General features: G+C 41.3%; 1 protein-coding gene across 1 annotated transcript in view; it reads left to right on the forward strand.

The window, feature by feature from the left end:
* The first annotated feature begins 5,247 nt into the window (after positions 1 to 5,247).
* Positions 5,248 to 18,558, forward strand: part of AGPS (alkylglycerone phosphate synthase) — a 52,900-nt gene continuing 39,589 nt past the window's right edge. The window contains exons 1-2 of the mRNA XM_065840770.2: positions 5,248 to 5,499; positions 17,664 to 17,753. Of these exons, the coding sequence (XP_065696842.1) occupies positions 5,306 to 5,499; positions 17,664 to 17,753 (284 nt within the window). The 5' untranslated portion in view covers positions 5,248 to 5,305. The remainder of the gene's footprint in view (positions 5,500 to 17,663; positions 17,754 to 18,558) is intronic.

Consider the following 18,558-nt stretch of genomic DNA (forward strand, 5'->3'; position numbering starts at 1 on the left):
GTTGCAGCTGTGCAGAGCTATACATCTCTACACAGAGTTTCCTAGGAAGCTTGCCTTTCTTCCCTTCACTTATCTGGATGCAGCAGGACTGTTGCTACAGTAGAATGCAGGTGAAATGAGTTCATTTGGAACCTGCACAGCAGGTTCTTTGATAAACATATCTGCCACTATTGCTACCAGTGATAGAGTTTAACTGGTTTTACTGCCAGAAGTAAACAGAATAAACAAATAGAAATGTGTCTTATTCCGTTTGCAAAGGTCAACCTTGACTTGATTGATGCACAAACTCATCTGTGCATATAGTTAACAATTTAGCAAGTACTTTTCCTTCATGCAAAATGTGATATACAGAAAAGCCAGACCTGGAGTTACTACTAGTACACAGATTATAATAATAACGTATTACTAATAACTCTGCCTTGGGGCACCAGTGGAAGGCTTACTGAAGTTACAGCAGCTCAAAGAGGAGTTGATATGCATTTTATTAATATATTAGGGACAAGGATTTAGCACTTGCTTCTCAGTGATCAGCTCTTGTTCAGATACAGACTTACTTCTAAGCTCTAGCATTTCTAAGCTGTTCAGATCATCTTGTTGACTGAAAGCTGAAATAGTTGATTATCTTTGACACTTTCCCTCTTTACAGGAGAGTTGACCACCATATACAAAAAATCTGTATTTTTGTATGTTTAAAGAGAGAGCATGCTGCCCATTAACCTTTTCCATATAAAAAAGGTCATATTCCTAGAGAGGAGGTTCCATTCATGGCCCATATTCTGCAGGCTTTTAACACTTTTTTCTTAGTTTCAGCTCCTCCCGTCCTTGTGTAGCCTTTCCAAATCCAGACTGACCCTTGGCAACAGCTTGAGGTCCTGCAGGCTTCTCCCTAGTTGTAAGCTCTGAGGCCTGAGCCTTTCTTGTTCTGTGACACTGAGGTGTGCAAGCTGAGTCCCATATTGCCGTAAGCTGGTAACGGATGGATGGATGGATGGATGGATGGATGGATGGATGGATGGATGAGGTGCCTTTCCCCCAGGGTCTTTGCTGACTCTACAAAAATGGCACAAAGCCTAAGTACGTCTTAGTCAAATCCGTTCCTTTCAGAAAAACTTCTCGGTCCATTCGAATATATCAACAAAACTCCTCTCAGAGCATGAATAACTTGGTGTTGAATGACATGTTCATGAATGGGTGTAAGCTTCTTTCTTTTATTTTTTTTTTCCTTTGGTGAAAAAATGTCTAATTGAGACATGATCTCAAGGGCTTATGCCCTTTTTCCCCTTTTATTGCCTCATCAGCTTCTTCTGAGCCCATGACTCAGTTGCGGATGTCCCACACCCATCCTTTACCTAGGGCAGCCAAAACCCCACCTCTTCTGTAGGCGGCAGCTTTTTGTACAGGAGTGCAACTAAAAAGGTGTTCTTATATATTAGTGTCAATCACATCTGAACAATAGTTGAACTGGAGAAAGCAAGAACATCTAAAACACACCTTATTCAAGTAGGCGTTTCCTTCTGTTTAAATCTTGCAAGTAGCGTCTTGAAACGAAGACTCTTGAAAAAGTTAGTTTCTAATTTCCCATCTTTCAAGAAAGCAAAGGATTCTTTAGGTTCATTTTCTCATTAGCTACTATTATGATAATGTTCTTGTGTTGCTGTCAGAAGCACTGAGGTGAATTATCCCATAACTCAAAGCTGTGTCACTTTAAAAGTGAAAAATAAATAAAAAGTCCCACAACCTTTTTCTACTACTTAGTAAAGGAACAGCACAGGCATGTACTACAACACTAGCAATTCCTGCTAGTTTTGGCTGGGGTCAGCAACTTTCACAGGTTTCAGTAAAACTTCTTGGAAATTTTTCAAAATTCTTTTTACAGTTTAAGTTGAATATAGTACTCTACCTTCTCTTCTAGTTGTGTGTAAAGTTGCTGAAGCTTCTAAGTCTGGATGTGTGTACCATCAATTAATTTTCCACATCTGATACATACATCTCAAGGGTTCCCATGCTACATTAGGTGATTTTCAACAGTTGGTTGAAGAACTTCATTCAAAGCAAGAAAATTTATCAAGGAGTCTTTTATTTTCACAGCCTGTGTATGGGTTGCACAAGAGTGTAGCCTTTGTCCTGAGCAGCATGTTCCCCTGAGCCTTCCCACAGGACTACTGCAAAATAAGAGCTCCAAGACACCTTGTTATGAAGACCTCTCTGAAAGTTTGAAGTATTTTGGCTACTTTATTTTGTATTACACTGTAAACTCTCTCTAAAACTATTTTTCTTGGAAATGCCAATGTGCACAATTCTGGAAATGCAGGTCTTTGATGACACGATGACGTTGAGCTGGCATCTCACACTTGCAGATGCACACCGGTATGTGGGAAGGACAGCTCACGGAATGGCAAATGCTGCTGCTTTGGCTTGGCAACGATCAGCATCCTTAAAACTACCACACTGTAGATCTGCTGGCATTTTTACTGAAATCAGTTCTCTTTGATGTCACAACCCTATTACTTCCAAAATTAATTGTGTTCCCTAAGTTTTATTTTCAACACTTCTACTTATCAGATAGACTTTATTTGAAGCAATTAGACATATTTTTTGAAAACATGCCAGTGGTTCACTTCAGGCAAATGACAAGAAACAGTGACCTCATGATCTGTTATTATGTTGCTGCTTCTTTTTATGAAGACTGCTGTCCTTCCAAGGGAGCTGGGGATTGCATGCAGAGCACTGGCACGAATTCAGCTTTCTTACCCCTCTTACACAAAAATGAGGTGTTGCTTAGCTGTACCTTCGCTCTGCATAAGGCAAGGGCTCTCCCTGGTTTCCAAACCATACCACCATGCCTCTACCACCCCCAGTTAAATCTCTGGACACACACACACATGACAATTAATTTGGAACTTTTTGGAGAATTATGTTCTGAGGGTGTGACAAATATTGCTTATCAGATATTAGTTGATTTTTTTTTTTACTGGGAACCTCTATGATTAGGATCAAATAAATGAACAATGGGCTTGCTGTTGTTCCTTACAAGTGACTGTGAGACAAAGAAACATTCTAGGAAAATCTGAAGCCTGCTGCAATGAATCTAGTTATCTCTTTGCCAGTACTTAGCAATGTGGAAAAATTTAGATAACTGTGGCTTAAAGTCTCCTCCCCCCCGCCCCAGTTATATCCAGAACTTCAGTAAACAATGTGAATGGAAACTCAGTTGAGAGACCTGTGTTTGCTCCCCACAGACTGCCTCCACAGTACCACACAGATAAATGAGGATATGCATGAGTTAATCCAGAAAGCAGTATACAAATCGTTCACAGGGGGGAAATTTAACTCCATAACCAAACCATCAAACTGCCGGAACAGCTGTTTATGTTGCAATAATACCGGAAAACTATCCTAAAGCGGAGACCCCATTGCAACTAGTGCAACTCCTGCCCCAGGAAAATTACAGACTATTTTATAGTCAAAGTACACGAAAGGCATAAAATCAATTAACAACGGTGAGAGTGAAAGCAAAATAAATAGTAATAATACCTAGGTGGCTTTAATGTACTGCTTTTCACCAGTAGGTCTTGCAGAGCTTGATCCTTGATTGTCACACTGTCCTTAGTGTATTTGTCTTCAACTCAGTCTCTCTAGGGAGATACTGTTATCTCTGGTTTATATATGGGGAGCTATGACTCAAAGAAGAACAAATATTGCACGTGAAGCAGGGAATCGAACCGAAGACTCACTGCTTGTGCACCACATACTGCTCCCTGGAGAACCTGCTGCTTGTTGCTTACCTAATGGAAAGGTATTGTGTTGAAGTATCATGGGCGAAATAGGTCCCTGAAGAGGGTAAGAGTTCTATGAATTTTCATGTGTTTATTAGTAACCATATAGACATTAACATTCCACTACAAAACTTAGAAACGGCTGGTCAGTGCCATCCAACTGCGAAAGCTGATCATGAAAGTACGTCCTGTGTGACAACCGAGTAGGCTTCAACAGCGTGAGTACAACCATATCATCTCTGATAGATGTGTGTTGTCTGTTCTTAACGCTGTCTAATGAAGCGACTTCGTTCTCTGCTTAGGCAGACCACAACAGTTTTTCATTTTCACTGTCATTAGAAAGTGGCCTAATGCTAGTACTGAAGTTATATCTCCCCGTTTGAGCTCGTTACTTCTCACCAGCATAGCAAAGACTTGAAGGACAGATTGACTGCCCCCTTTCACTTCACTGCAGTCTGGGCTCAGTTTGTTCAGCCTTTTTTTCATTCTCTGACGAAAAAACAAACACCTTATCTCTTCTCCTTTAAAATCTTTCCAGTTTCCACGTATTTTTGTGAGTGAAAACTCAAAGCTGACCAAAGCACTCTGGTGCATAATGGTAAATTCCTAGACGCAGAAAGCACCTGGTGTTGCCATCTCATCTGTGTCTCCCCTTAAATCCCAGGTCTTCCCCCTCTGCAAAGTGATGCTACAGGATGAATTCCAGGTGTTCCTGCAGGGCTCAAACACAGCCAGGATTGACAGCTCTGTACCCAGTGATGGCTGTCTTGGGTACAGAAGGGGACACATTCCCACCAGTCGGTTGTCACATCATGGTGTGGGTTTGCTGGGGTGTGCGGGTGATGGGGAGGCTGGAGCCTCTTCCAGTAACGTGTGGTGTGGGACAAGCAGCCAAGTCTCTCAGGTAGAGGCAGCTGGATCCGCGGCCCTTCACTCACCAGGGTCCAGTGTCCCTGTCAACAATGACAAAATCTGTAAGTCCTGTAGGATTGTCACCTCACCAATCTGTGTCTTAAGTAAGCCGCGTACGTTATTGCCATTAATTAGCATTTCATCATTCGCTTAGGCAACCCTCAGCTGTAAAGAATATGCACCTTTGTGTTCTCTCAAATCTGTTTCGAGATGTAGAGAGGCGATAATTACACCACAAGACGTGAGAAATTTCCAATAAACCCTTTTCTGTCTCCCGTTTTGTCACGTAAGCACGGAACCGCTGGGGCAGGCGGCTGTTCCGGCGGGCAGCACGACCGCTCATGGAAAACAGGCCACGGCTTCGGAGCGCCGGCGACTGCCGCCCGCTGCCGGTGAGGACGGGCCGGGTCCCGCACGGGCCGGGTCCCGCACCGGCCGGGCCTGGGTGCGCTGCCCTGCCCGGCTCCCTCCCGCTGCCGCGCTCCCGTCCGCTGCCCCGGGGCGGGGCGGGAGGCGGTGCACGCCGGGACAGCCCATATGAGGGGAGCGCCGGGAGGCGCCATCCGCCTGCCCGACCTCTCACCCGGCGGCGATCAGCGGCACAACACGGAAGTGCGATGGCGGCCTCGGCGGAGGAGGCAGCGGGAAGCGGCGGCGGTTCCCCGTCTTCTGCCCGGCGGCGGCTGCGCATCATCTCGGGGCACCTGCGGGGCTCGCCGCGGGCCCCGGGGCGGGAAGCGCTCTCCCCGAGCCCCTGCAAGGCGCAGGGCGGCTCCGCCGCGCCGGCTTCCGGCTCTATCCCGAAAAAGCGGTGGGTGCGGGCGGGGGTCCCCGCGGGGCGGCGGGCCCCGGGCTGTGGCGGAGGGTCCGTGCCAGGCTGGGCAGGCTCCCTGAGCGGCCGGCTGCCGGTGCGGGTCTGCGCGGGGCAGCCTGAGCCGCGGATAGCGGTGTCGCTGCCGCCCGGTGCGAGCATGGGCTGGCGGGGCCGGGGGAGGCCCAGCGGGGGCAGCGGGGCGGGCAGGGCAGGAGGCGGTAGAGCCCAAAGGCGGGTACAGTGCTGAAGCGGTTCGCCGCTGTAGGGGCCGGATGGAACCGAAGGAACGTGGTTTTTAGCGTCTTACTTGTGTCTGTAGTGAGGTTATGTTAAAATGGGAAGTCGCTTGCAGTCACCTTAACAACTGGAGCAGAGGTTCAGTGTTTGTGAAATGCTTTGAGGCTACACGTGTCAGAAACAACCTTCAGCTTATGTGAATGCTGTCAAAAATCTATGTGTAGATTAGGCTCTAACTCAAGTGTCAGAGAAGTTAATATTTTTAACCATGTCAACTACCTTTTCTTTTTCTTACCTTATGTAGTAGTAAGGAATCTCGAGTCTTGTGAGACCACGGGAAGACAAGTAGTTAAGTTGTCTAGTTCAAAGTTGTTTCACTGGCTATCGGACTTATTCCAGTAGTTGATTTTAAATGCCACAGTTATAATACCATGATACGGGGTTGACTTGTATTTGTTTTGTGATTTCTCCTTTCTTGAGTGTGGATTTTCTACATGTGCATTGGCTTGATATCCTGTAGGAACATTTACAGTTTTAAGTTGTAGACAACCTGCTGCTCTCCATCAAGTTGTGTGCAGGGACTAGTGTGTTTGTGTGTGGAGGCAGTAAAGTGGCAGATAGGGCAGGCAGTGGATAAGAGAGTTGTTGTTCCTTTGAGGAAAATCGCTCCAGCCCATGGTTTGCTCTCAACTCTTTTAAGAAGAAAGCGAGGGACTGTCTGAATTATTCTAACAGGACATTTGTGGCCCAAGGCCATGAGCTGAGCTTGCCTGCTTTAGGAGGACTAGGATGTCATGGGCATGTAGTCAAATGTTAGCAACTCTGAAAGCCTTTAGTTCTTATCAGTGAGAGGGATTTGATGCTCTTGCAGGAGATCTGTCAAACAGTGCTGCTCACTGAAACAACTGGGTCTTTCAAAAGTTGTTGCCTTCCATATTGAGATTTTCTTTGGTTTGAATATATGAAGACATAGCTGTTCCTCAAAAAAAAAATACCAGTTTAGCTAGCTTTCAGGGATTTATTTTAAATTGATTATTGCTTAATTTCTGCAGCCACTTATTTCATCTTTGAAGAGCAGGAAAAACAGGCTTTTGTGAAGATGCACGTGACATGAAGGATAACCTTCTCCATGGAAACGCAGGCATGGCAAACTTGACACCTGTATTTTTACAAGTTATTGACATTGCTCTCTGTTGTGGTTTAACCAGAGCTAGCAATACAACCACGATAGCTGCTCACTCACCCCCTCCCCCCACATCGGGGAAGAGAATCAAAAGGGAAGGGAGAAACTTGGGTTGAGATCAACACAGATTAATAAAATAACAAAATACTAACACACTACTAGTAAATATATGTATAAGATAGAAATAAAAGATACTTAAGGCAATTCCCTGCAAACTCTGTCCACACTGAGCAGCCAGTCCCAGGAAGTGATACCCCAGTCCTGAACAGCTGATCCGAAAGAGAGGAAAAATGCAGAAAAGCCTAGAGGACTCTGCAAAATGGCAAAAGGATGAACTAAATGTCCTGACTGAAATTTCCCCACTGGTGCCCCAGAGAGAGAGAGAGAGTGTGGAAGAGCCACCCGGGAGGTCCAGACTCTTCTTAAATAATTAGCATGATGCTAATGGGGTGGAATACTCTTACTGATCAGTCTGGATGTCAGCCAAGCTTTGCCCTATCTCTGCCCCCCTTCCTCAATGCCTCACGCCTGTGGGCAGAGCACTCTGAGTGTCCTTGGCTCTCAGACCAGACCAATTAAAAACATTAGCTCTGTGCTGGGGTGTTATCTCTTGTTTTTAAACTAAGTCCAAATAATGACCGTGCTAGCCATGGCAAAGAAAGGTTTCTAACTGCATGAAGAAAATGAACCCATTTTCAGTCCAACCAGCACACTGGGGTTTGCTACAGGATCAGAGGACCAGAATGGATTTCTATTTTTGCTCCAAATAATTTTTATTCTTAATCCAGAAGATTGTTTTGAAGAGTTTATGGTAAAACTGCTGGATACTTGGCTTTAGGAGTGTAAGGGAGCTGCTGGAAAGCTTAATGCACACTGCAGGTACAACTGTCTCGATGTATATAGAGCCCACCCATTTTGTTTGTGTAGGAACAACAAAAACAAAAAAAGAAAGCTGTATCTCTGTCTTAAGGTTCCCTCTGATCACCTTAGATGTGTTTGAAACATGTTTGCAATGTTGCACGTGAAAGTGCTGATACTGAAATATAGCTTGGATATGAGGATCTAGGTAGAGTTTGTGTTTGATGATAATACCCAAGTCTTGGAGTGAGTGATGGGAGAGGAAGACAGTTCTTCTGCCTGTGCTGATTTGCAGGCAGCAATTCATGAACTTTTGAGTCCTGCTCAAGTGACTTCCAGTTAATCTGGAGCTGCTTGATCTATTTATGAGACCTAGAAGGCTCATTGAAAAATCTGGTAGAAAATAACTGGCATGTTGGTGGGTACATTGGTACTGTATGGCTTTTTATCAGCAATATTAGGACAATTCAAACCAAGGTGCTTTTTTCTTGCAGCCTTCTTTATGATGATTCAGATTTTCTGCCTCTTTTGAACTATAAGGTTAATTTTTCCTGGCAAAGCTGCAACCAAAACTACTTTAAACAAAATTTTCATTCATCATGCCTGTTGCATCTTCCCTGTGGTGCTTGAAATGGTGTCAAAGCTGCAGATGCTATTGTGTCAGATTTAGGTGCGCTCTCCTGATGATGCATTTCTTCTGCAAAGTAGACTTCCTATGGCAAAAAAACCCAAACAAACCAAAACACATTTGTGGTGCTTTAGATGTATATCTTTGATCACAGATTTTTTTTTTCTGCTGTTTATCCAAAAGTCACTAGAGAGTGACCTGCAGAAACATGGCTTTCTTGATAGTTCAGAGACCAGACTGTTAAGGATCTTATCCAGACATCCATCACCAGTGAGGGGAGGAAGGAGAGTATGTGGTATTGACTCATAGTCTGTGGGTGCTTATCTAAATGTTTCTGTTTCCAAATAAAAATGCCTCTGGAGGCTAAACAATGTAATTGGAAATTGATGTGTTTGAAGATTGTAATATGCTTCCTACTTTTTTAAAATTAGTATTATGGAGATGGGAAAATGTCTATAAAAAGACAACCAACTCTATACTTATCTGAGTATCTTGTTGAGGGAAATCTCAGGTGCTATAAGAGTGGAGAGATTTTATATCTTGGTGACATTCCTGGCTTGAATTTTGTATTTTAATGCAGTGTTGCAGTGGAATATGGGGATCATAGTTGCACAATGTGTGTTGGAGCCTTAACAAGATTACAGGTGTGCTGAAAAACTTACTAAAAAATTTAGGAGGAAGATTAACTCCTTGAAATTACTTTTTCCTGAACTTCTAAGTTATGCTGTTGACTGCTTATTATTAGTAAGCTCAGTTTGGTGGTGAGATTTGAGTTAAAAACTTATGAGTGGGTATTTTGAGGATGAAGTGTTCAACTTGTACTGCTTTGAAAACAGTAGGATTCTACAACTCCCCAGGACGCAGCTGTACCAGAGTAACTGTTCTGTCTGCTGGGAAGTGAGAGTGCCTCAGAGGTGGAATGTGCACTGATGTTAATCTTACCATAATAGCTTGTATTATAACTTATTTAAATCAAACCATAAACAGTTTGGTCCTTGTTAAAAGGGAATATTGAGTGTAACTAAATGTTGACTCAGTAGCTTGTAGGCTTAAAATTTTTTGTCATGGAGCAAGAGAAAGCAGCACAGGATTTCCTTTTTTTTGTGGAGAAGCTTCTTTCCTGTGAGATGAAGAGAGGCTTGTGGATCTTTTAATTACTGTGGGCACACTGTTCTCCAGGGTATGAGTGTATAGGCAGCCACCTGCTTTGTGTCAAGTTCACACCCAGGTTGCTCAGGGTGATGTGTTAATATCTCCTTAACTTCATACAGACTCTTGCAGTTCTTGCTGTGGTTGCTGATAACAATTAGGATTTTATTAAGCAGTGTATGGGAATTGCGGAAGATTGGCGAGGAGGAGAAAGCTAAACACGCTCAAGTGACCCGCAGCTGGGGTATAAAGAAAACACATACATCACACTAATTGTTTTACTGACCTTGTGTGCTTGACAAGTAGAACCCCTGTGTTAGATAACACAGGCCTGGGAGAAACTCTGGACACCTTATCACTGTGTCTGAGATTCCTGCTTTGTTGTGAGGAAGAGCAGGAGGCTGCGCCTGCCTGAAGCCGTGAAATACAGGCGAGCTCAGCAGGCCCAGCGATCTTCCAGCAGGGCTGAACTGACCAGCGCCTGCGTCCCCGCTTATGCCGCCTCTGCCTGGGAGCTCAGGTGTAGCTACGGAGATCCCCCAGTAGAGAGGTAACCAAAATAAACTTGCTCTTTGCAATTACATTGGTGGCCTCTGGCTCTTCTTGCGACGTGCCTGTGCTTGTGCACACAAGCAGCAACATGAATTAACTCCTTAAAGAGTTGATACTATTTGAATTTAACAAGTAATATCAAAGAGGCTTTGTATCTTCCCACCAATACTCAGAACAATATTTTATAAGAAACACTTAACTCTTTAGACAACCGTGTCTAAAGCAACAGTTGGCACTAAGCTGAATCCTGGTATAGCTGACTTCTGAGCTTAAGGTGGTGGAAACGGGGCAAAGAAAGAAAGGGCTGGTGCCACTGGGGAGTCTGAACAGAAGAGTAAGAGCCTGTTGTATTGAGGAAGGTGTGGCAGTTCACAGGTGGCTTTATGATTGTATCAAAGCATTTAATTACTAATCAAGGCTAATTCTTGAAGTGGAGAAACAGATAAAGTAAGAAGATTCTCATATGGAAACATTATCTTGATAAAAGGAGATGTCATCATCTGAAGGCAAATGTGACTTCATATGCAACAGCAATTCCTATCTGTCATCTCTTTCCAAACAGTTGAATGTCAGGGAGATTAAATGTAAGAATTTAAGTGGGAGAGTATGTCTTGTTAGATTATTTGATACTAAGTAAACTGAACTGGATATATTAATTGATTAAATTTTATTAGGAAAAATCCCAGATGCAAGGTAGAGGTGTGAAATATGTTTAATATGTAAAGTACAATATGGATTATTATATTAAAGAAAGTAGCAGCTTACAGCGAAAACTGACTGAATTTTGTAGATTGACTTCTTGAGATCTGAACTGTTATGTACAGGAAAATGAATGTGTGTATATATAACTATTTATTTATTTTTGATTTGTTTATTTAGACTGAATAAACTGCTGATGCAATAGACAAATTACTTGGGCTTTCTAGATGCTACTTTGAGCTGGAGTGAAGTAAGAACATCTGCAGTGTAACAGGTTGCAGCCCACTAGACTTTCTTTAAATGCTACTATACCTCTTAGTAGAGAACAAATAATGTGAAGTGTTAAAAATCAATTGTAGGCTGAATGTCATGGACAAGCATAATACCTTTGTAGTGTTGTTATATCAAAAATAGAGCTGTTGTGTGCAAGTCTTCAGGTTTGATATAGGCCATAAACTTTTGTTTGGCAGTTACCTGATGTATTTATTACATAGCATGTTAAAAAAAAAGGTACACTGTGCTTTTGAGTACCTAGACCCTTGAAGTCTTATGTATAAAATCTTGGTTCTGCAATTGCTGCTTGCTGTAGACTTAAACTGTAAACATGAGCCCAGGTTTGTGTTGCCATATCAGATATTCAGCAGACAGAATATCAACTGAATCAGGTCTATGTGCAGCTGCAGGGGCTTAGCTGAAGGTGTGGGCTACAGAACCTGTATGTGTCTAAGGTTATAAAATAGATGTTATGGGACTTCAGACTTGAGATTATATTTGTCTGCTGGAGGGAAGAATTATAAGAATGACAAACACAGCAGATACTTCCTGCCTGCAGCATGGTGTTCTTATCCAGATAAATGATGCTTTCACAAAACAGGTCTTGAGGTGATTCCTTGGGCTACATTCTGTTTCCTAATTTCCAGGCACCTGAAACTAATCTACTACTGGCTTCAAAAACACTCTGGCATGTTGTGCTTACTTGGTAGAAAAGTGTGATTGTAAACCCAAGCAGAGCAGGCTGCTCCAGATGAGAGGGAGAGTGACCCTCTGGTATTGCCTGCAGAAAGGGTTCTGGATTTCCTGCTGGTGCTCTGAGATGGTAGCCAAAAATCCAGCTGAGGTGGGTGGTGAAGAGTTCCTGTTTGCATAGTGTCTTGTAATGCCTTAGCACCATAATACTGCCTCAGTTGTACTGCACCCATGTGCTGAGTTTTACAAGAACTTTGCAACCTGTGAGGCTTTTTTGCATTGTTACATTAGGCAAATAGTGGTGCTTTAGCCCATGTGGTAGCCCTTAAAACTGCTATTTTAAATAACTTCCATGAATGTGCTGGTTCTTGGATTGTAGAACAGGAGTGTCTGTGAGTATTTTATGTATGTTTTGTTTCAATGTTGAGCATCAGCTGGTGATTGAATTGAAAATGCAGGTGGTTGCTAGGAAATCGATGTGAGCATGTTGGCTTTGCTCCACCTGACTCACATTGATTCTGTCTGGGTTGAAGTGCACTTTCATCATCTCTGAATACATGAAACTGTCATTTGTGCTTTGGGTAAATTAGCCTATGTCAAGTTTTGTGTATGAAGTACCAGATCTTCAGGTTATTTTGGAGGAGGAGGAAGTTAGGTTGATATTTATGTGCTTAGATGATATGTTTGTGTAATGAAGCAATTCTGTTCTTTAAGTCACATGATGCTAGTGTTTGGAGTTCATTGATTACTTGGTTCTGATATTTCACTGAACATAATCTCGTAACTTCATCATAAATGAAGAAGCTTTGTGTTTACTTCTGGTGTTATTCTCCAAGGTCTAGAGCATGTTGATATTATAAAAGGATCTAACTGTTTGTGATACGTTTTGTTTTGCAGTATAAAACTTTCAACTGGCAGCTGTACGTATGGTGTGTATAGATGTCTGATACACACTTGTGGTGTGAATTTGAAACTACTGGAAAGTGTTATCCATGGTATAATTTCCATGTGGGTTGAACTTCCGATGCTGAGCCTGGATACCTGGGGGAGACCCTGTCCTTGTTCTTCAGTTTTCTAGGGAGAGCCAGAACTTTTTCAGCCAATGGTCACCGTGCTTCTCACTGAAACATCAGATTTGGAGAGTGCTGGCAGGTAGGGTTTTGTTGAAATAGCACAGGTCCAGAGGCCTCTCCCTGCCCAGCTGAGTGTCTGAATGCCTTGGGAACTTTAGTTCAGCTGGGTGTGTGGGGCCACCCCCCTGGCTGGGCGTGCTGCCACCTTGTGAGCCTCTGTCCAGTTTGTAGGCACCTTAACGGTCCTTCAGGGGCTGTGACCTGAACAGCCTCCTGACCACTGTCTCCTCAATTATTACACAGCCAGTTTTCTAGATAAAAGCAGAACATGCTTGAGTTATTGAACAAATATTTTGCAGAAAAAAAATCCTTATTGCATCAAGGCAATAAAATGTGTGTGTCTATATAAAAATATAAATATATTCAAAAAAGTTAAGCAATCTTTGCTTTGTAGTGTTTCATACATTTCAGTAGTGAATTTATGACTTCTAAGTTAGGAGGCAAGAAAAAATATAGTCAATTCACACTTCTCCTGGCTAAAATATTCCATTATTTCTGCCAAAGATGAAAGTAGAGGTAGTGGACTTGATACTTTGTTGAAGCCAATGAATAGGAAAGGTGTTGTCTTTAAGTGAAACAGTTCAGATACAATACAGAGCTGAGTAACATTGTCTTTAAAGCAAGAATAATATTAAATGTTGATGAGTCTGGTTTTTATATATATATATACACACACACAGAGACCTGGAGAGGGGATTGGTAAGAAATATAGAGATGTGTGTAAATTATGTCTTGCTACATGTAGAACAGCTGTGCCATGAACGTGTCAGTTGACTAGACCAAATGGATCATGTTTTTTTCAGGATAAGGCATGAAACTTTTTAACATGTTTTGAGATATTTGGGTGCTACTCAGGGTATTCGGATATTATATGCGATATACAGGTTATTTTTGTTGTTGTTTTACTGTTTAGCAATCATATTCTTGAAGTTCTGAAGAATGAGGATAGAAACTTACAGCAAGGGAAGTTTTGTTTCAGGTGGTAGAAAATACTGAAGCGTTATAGGATACATAATTTGTAAAAGTATAGGTAGGTATGATGATGGTACATATTAAGTTGCAGATCAATGTGTAGTTTGAGTCCCTTGCTTTCAGAGCCAGGATCGGATATGTTGTGTACTCATGCGGAGGGAGCTTTTAATGTGCGCTTAGATCTGTGGATGCTCAGCAATTCTTTCTGATTTTTATACTCTCCTGGAAGATGAGTTTAACACTGAGATTTTAGGAATTAAAACCTTGGGAAGTGTAGAAGGCTCCATTAGTTGCTCAGTCACAGCTTGTATTGTTCTGGAAGGGCCAAGGAAAATGTGATGCTGCTCTGGCAGCAGCTCTGCCTGCTACAGTGGGGCATTGCAGGGGGAGCTAGGCTGGGCTCTGAAGGGCTTTTTCTAAGGAATGGTGACTGTATAAATAACACTGCAAAAGAGAGGTGTGAAAATGAAGATGGAGGAATACTGTGACAACACTTACAATTAGAAAAAGACTCTTTCATGTTTGCCTTTTGTTTCTTAATATGCTGTCAAATTACAGATTCAATTTCTGAACGTGAGCTGGAAAGAAGAGGAAATGCAGAGCAGGCACATGCTGTGTATTTCCTTTGTGTGAGGCAGAGTTGGTCATGAACAGTGTGCTGCCCGGCCTCTGGCTGGCAGAGCTGCTTGTACATATTCCAAAAAAAGTCAACTAATGTGTAACGCTCTTCCAAAAAGTTCTGCTACGGTCTTTGAATTATATCAGTATGATACTGACAGTGCCTCAGTCTAGGAAACTTGCAGATCTCCTCTGGACTAAAAGTAATTATCTTGAGTCTTGAGGTTTGCCAGCTCCTGTTCAAGGAGAGCAAACTTTTCAGATAGTGTGTGAAAAGATCTAAGCAACTTGGTCTTCACTGCAGGCGATGTCTATTATACAGATCAGAACTGACTAATCAGTCTTTCAAAATCTGGTCTTTTTTGGCTTCTTTTTTAGGGAGCCACGTGTAGTATTTCCGCTGACTTGTTCTTAGTGTGGAGGCGTGAAGTGCTAGGAACTACAGTAAGGAAATCAAACAGCAGTGCTCAAACTGTCAGAATTGTGGTATGGTGGAACAAAAGAAAGAATAAATGTAAGATGATGTTCTACAAAAACAGCCCTTCCTCTCTCCAAACTGAATCCTCTCACATCCTCAGTGTAGTTTTGAATCTAAAAATTAAATGTTTACATTTTGTTGGGGGGTTTACCTGTCACAAGATGTAATACTGCCCATTATGTGAGGATGGGGGAAATCACCTTTTATGAGGTAGCTGAGATGTTTTAGAACCAGCTGTTCCACGAATGTGGGAACTGTTATATTCGATTTTATTTATTATCACAACAATAACAAGAACTATGTCGTCTGGCAGAATAAACCTCTGTGTACTTGTTTTGTTCAGGAACATTTCAATCTGAGAGTAAACCCTGAAGAATTTAAACTCTTAACCTCTAGTCTGTATCTTAAAGCCTAACGAAATCAGCAGGTAGTTTAACACCGCCCTAGGAAAGCAGGCCCTGAGAAGAGACAAACACTGGGAATGCAGTCAGTTTAGGAGAAAGGCCTTGTATCTGGGCCTTTGTTCAATGCCTTAATTAGTCGCACCACCCCTGGATTTTGTGGGAAGGATCTATATGTACTAATGATACTTTCAAAGCTGTGCTTTATCAGTTAATCTCATGTCATGGGTTCCTTTAGAGCTGGTCTTTTGTCTTTGTCTGAGTGTCTCCAGCTTTGCAGCTCGTTTCTGGAGCCCATTCCATGTATCACACTTGGCGTGTGCATTGCGGCACTGCCTTGCAAGGGGACTTACCTCTCTAGGGGGGAAGCAGATTGGAAAAAAATCACTTATTAATATCGAACCTTTTCAGATTTTACAGGATTTGACAAACTATAGAGGGTCAGGTATGTAGAAATACTATGTTTAGTCAGCAGAGGGAGAAGTCTTACCTTGAGGAGGACACAACCGTGGGGATTTGAGGGGAACGTTTAGTTCAAAAAATGAGAGAAATGTCACTTGAGTTGGCCAGTCCTGTATCAGCCTGTTCTCAGCTGGGAACAGCTTGACTGCGTGTAACTTAGTGTCTTTGTGGAGTTTCTTATAAATACACACAATATTTATAAATATACATGTGTAGAATATAGGAATACATGTGAAAACAGGCAAGAGTGCATAACATGCATTGAGGACGCTTTTTCATAATCTATCGTGTCAGTGGAATAGCACAAGTCATTCCTATGCTGTTTAACAGGAGTCCATACTCGCACTTTGAGTGAACACTACATGTGTGAAGGCTGAGTCCATGGAGTGAGGCGGCAGCCAGAGAGGCTTCTGGGTCCGGACAGCTGTCTGATCAAAAAGTTTAATTTTGGCTGAAATTTTAGAAAGTGTTCCTCAGTGTGGAAAAACAACATAGGCTGGCTGTTTCACAAAACTGTAGTAATTACTGGAGTACTCAAACTGCTCTAGAAAGTGTGCTTGAAGTGCTAAATTTGTTAAAGGCTTGTTGAAATGTCCGATTCAAACAATTGTAATGAAATATATGTCTGTGCTTGTGTTTTTTTTCCCCATTTGATTAAAACCTTGTGTACAGGCAGTTTGAAGGAAAATGAATTTTGATTAAGCCAAGTCTATTTCATTACAACATTGATAGTCTGTTAGCAGCCTATGTTAATATTATCTTCATAATGAAAGCCTTTGGTAATCAGTTATCACCCAGTTATCTTGTATATAACGCTGGATTTATAACTGACTTGAGGCAGTGTTTTCTCTTAGTTGCAAGGTCTTTCTGAAATAGTCACCCGATCATCTTACCCTTAGCTAATACAGTCAAAGAGTAAGAGCGACATTCACTGAATATAGTGGAGTGAGGTAAATCATCTATTTACAGACTTTAAGATGTCTTTTTCGGAACTAAAATTCAGATTTTTTTGGTTAGTACTGAATTTCTAATGTAAATAAATAGCAAACTTTTAAGCAAAGTTAGATTAATGTGTAATTACTTTCTGTATCAGTGTTAAATACGTTTATACTGTTAGATTTCTTACTTCATCATAACTAAGAGATCCTATGTTTTGGTATGGTTGTGCTTAAGGTATTTCAATTTTATTGTGGTATTTTGGTGGTTGTGGTTTGTTTGGTTTCTCTTTTTTTTAATATTCCTATTCTTATGATGGCATGCTTTGAGAGCACATTCAGGTTGTATTTGGTATGTTATTCCTGCAGTTCTTGGGGTTTTTTACTTTCTGAAATATATTTTCAATACAGATGTCTTTGTGAGTGCCTCATGAAGGGAATATTATTAAGAATGCAGTGGGATTACAGTAGTAATGTCAAACTACTAAAATTTTGAAATTATCCTTTTGACAGAGGAAAAAAATTCTAAATGTCTTTCATTCTGAAAATATTTAGCTATTTCTTATTTGTGTATTAATATTTGTGTAGATTTAAAAAACATCATCTTTCAAACATCGTCCTTGCTAATTTCAGCATATCACCATGCAATGTGCATTGACTTAAGATGGTTGTTTTTCTAAAGTATCTTGTCTTTCAAGTCTTAGGATGTGATCTGAAGGAGACATGACTGGTTGCAGAATGACTTTTAGCTCTAAGATATGCACTGTTGATATGTACTTGATTTCTTGAATTGCTGTCTGATAAGACTTTTTTTCCCCAAAGCCATGTAACTACAGATCATTCTAGGCTCACAATATGCTAACATTCTCACATATTTTTCTCCCTTTAAGGCAAGAACTTCTGAAGTGGAATGGCTGGGGATATAATGACTCCAAATTCATCTTCAATAAGAAGGGTCAAGCAGAATTCACAGGAAAAAGGTAAGTTGAAAATTTATATACCTGAAGTGTGTTTGTGTGTTGTGTTTTTTTTTTTTTTTTTAAAGAGTTAATCCAAAGACAACAAAAACCCTTGCTTTATCTCATAAAATAGGTTGTTTGTTGTTCTGCGTTTAACAGGTTTACTGAATTTTATACACAGTAATCTAATGTGGTAAAACAGACTGTGTGGCTTATTGGATAGTTTATTAAAAGTATTACAAAGACAAATTAATTCAAGTGTTTTCTGTAACCAGGTATGCTCTCTGCATTAAACTTCCCTTGGAGAAAGGAATTGGGCTGAGAATCTGCACCATGTTCTAAAGCTTTAGATAACATTGAGCAGGCCAACACAGTTTTGCCAGTTTTGAGAATCTCTTGAGCATCAACAAATTGCTTTATTAAACTTCCAATTTGTGTTCTAGATTTCTTAACAGTTGTGCATGGATATACTTTGTTCTCTGAGCTTAAAAATAAAAACTACTCTTCAGTTTTGTTCTGTAGTAGCAACACTTCTGATTTATTAGCTGCTAGCTCTGTACAGCAAGCTTGCTTTTCTGATAAATGTTTTTTTTTGAGGAAAAGGCATTAAAACTAAGTCTACTTGGGGATCTCTAACTTTTTTCCAGTGAGATTTAAGCCTGTCACTTGACATCTTACTGGGTTTTTTTCTGCCTCAGTGGAAAGTAGTCTTGCAGTATCTTCACTGGTTTTAAAAAAAGTACACTTCTTGTAAGAGTAGAGAAAAAGAATGGAGAAGAGAAGTAAGTTAGAAATAATACTGTCCTTAATAAAAATTCCTTCTTGG

This window comes from Patagioenas fasciata, chromosome 7 (assembly GCF_037038585.1).
Source record: "Patagioenas fasciata isolate bPatFas1 chromosome 7, bPatFas1.hap1, whole genome shotgun sequence".
In the NCBI taxonomy this organism is placed as follows: domain Eukaryota; kingdom Metazoa; phylum Chordata; class Aves; order Columbiformes; family Columbidae; genus Patagioenas; species Patagioenas fasciata.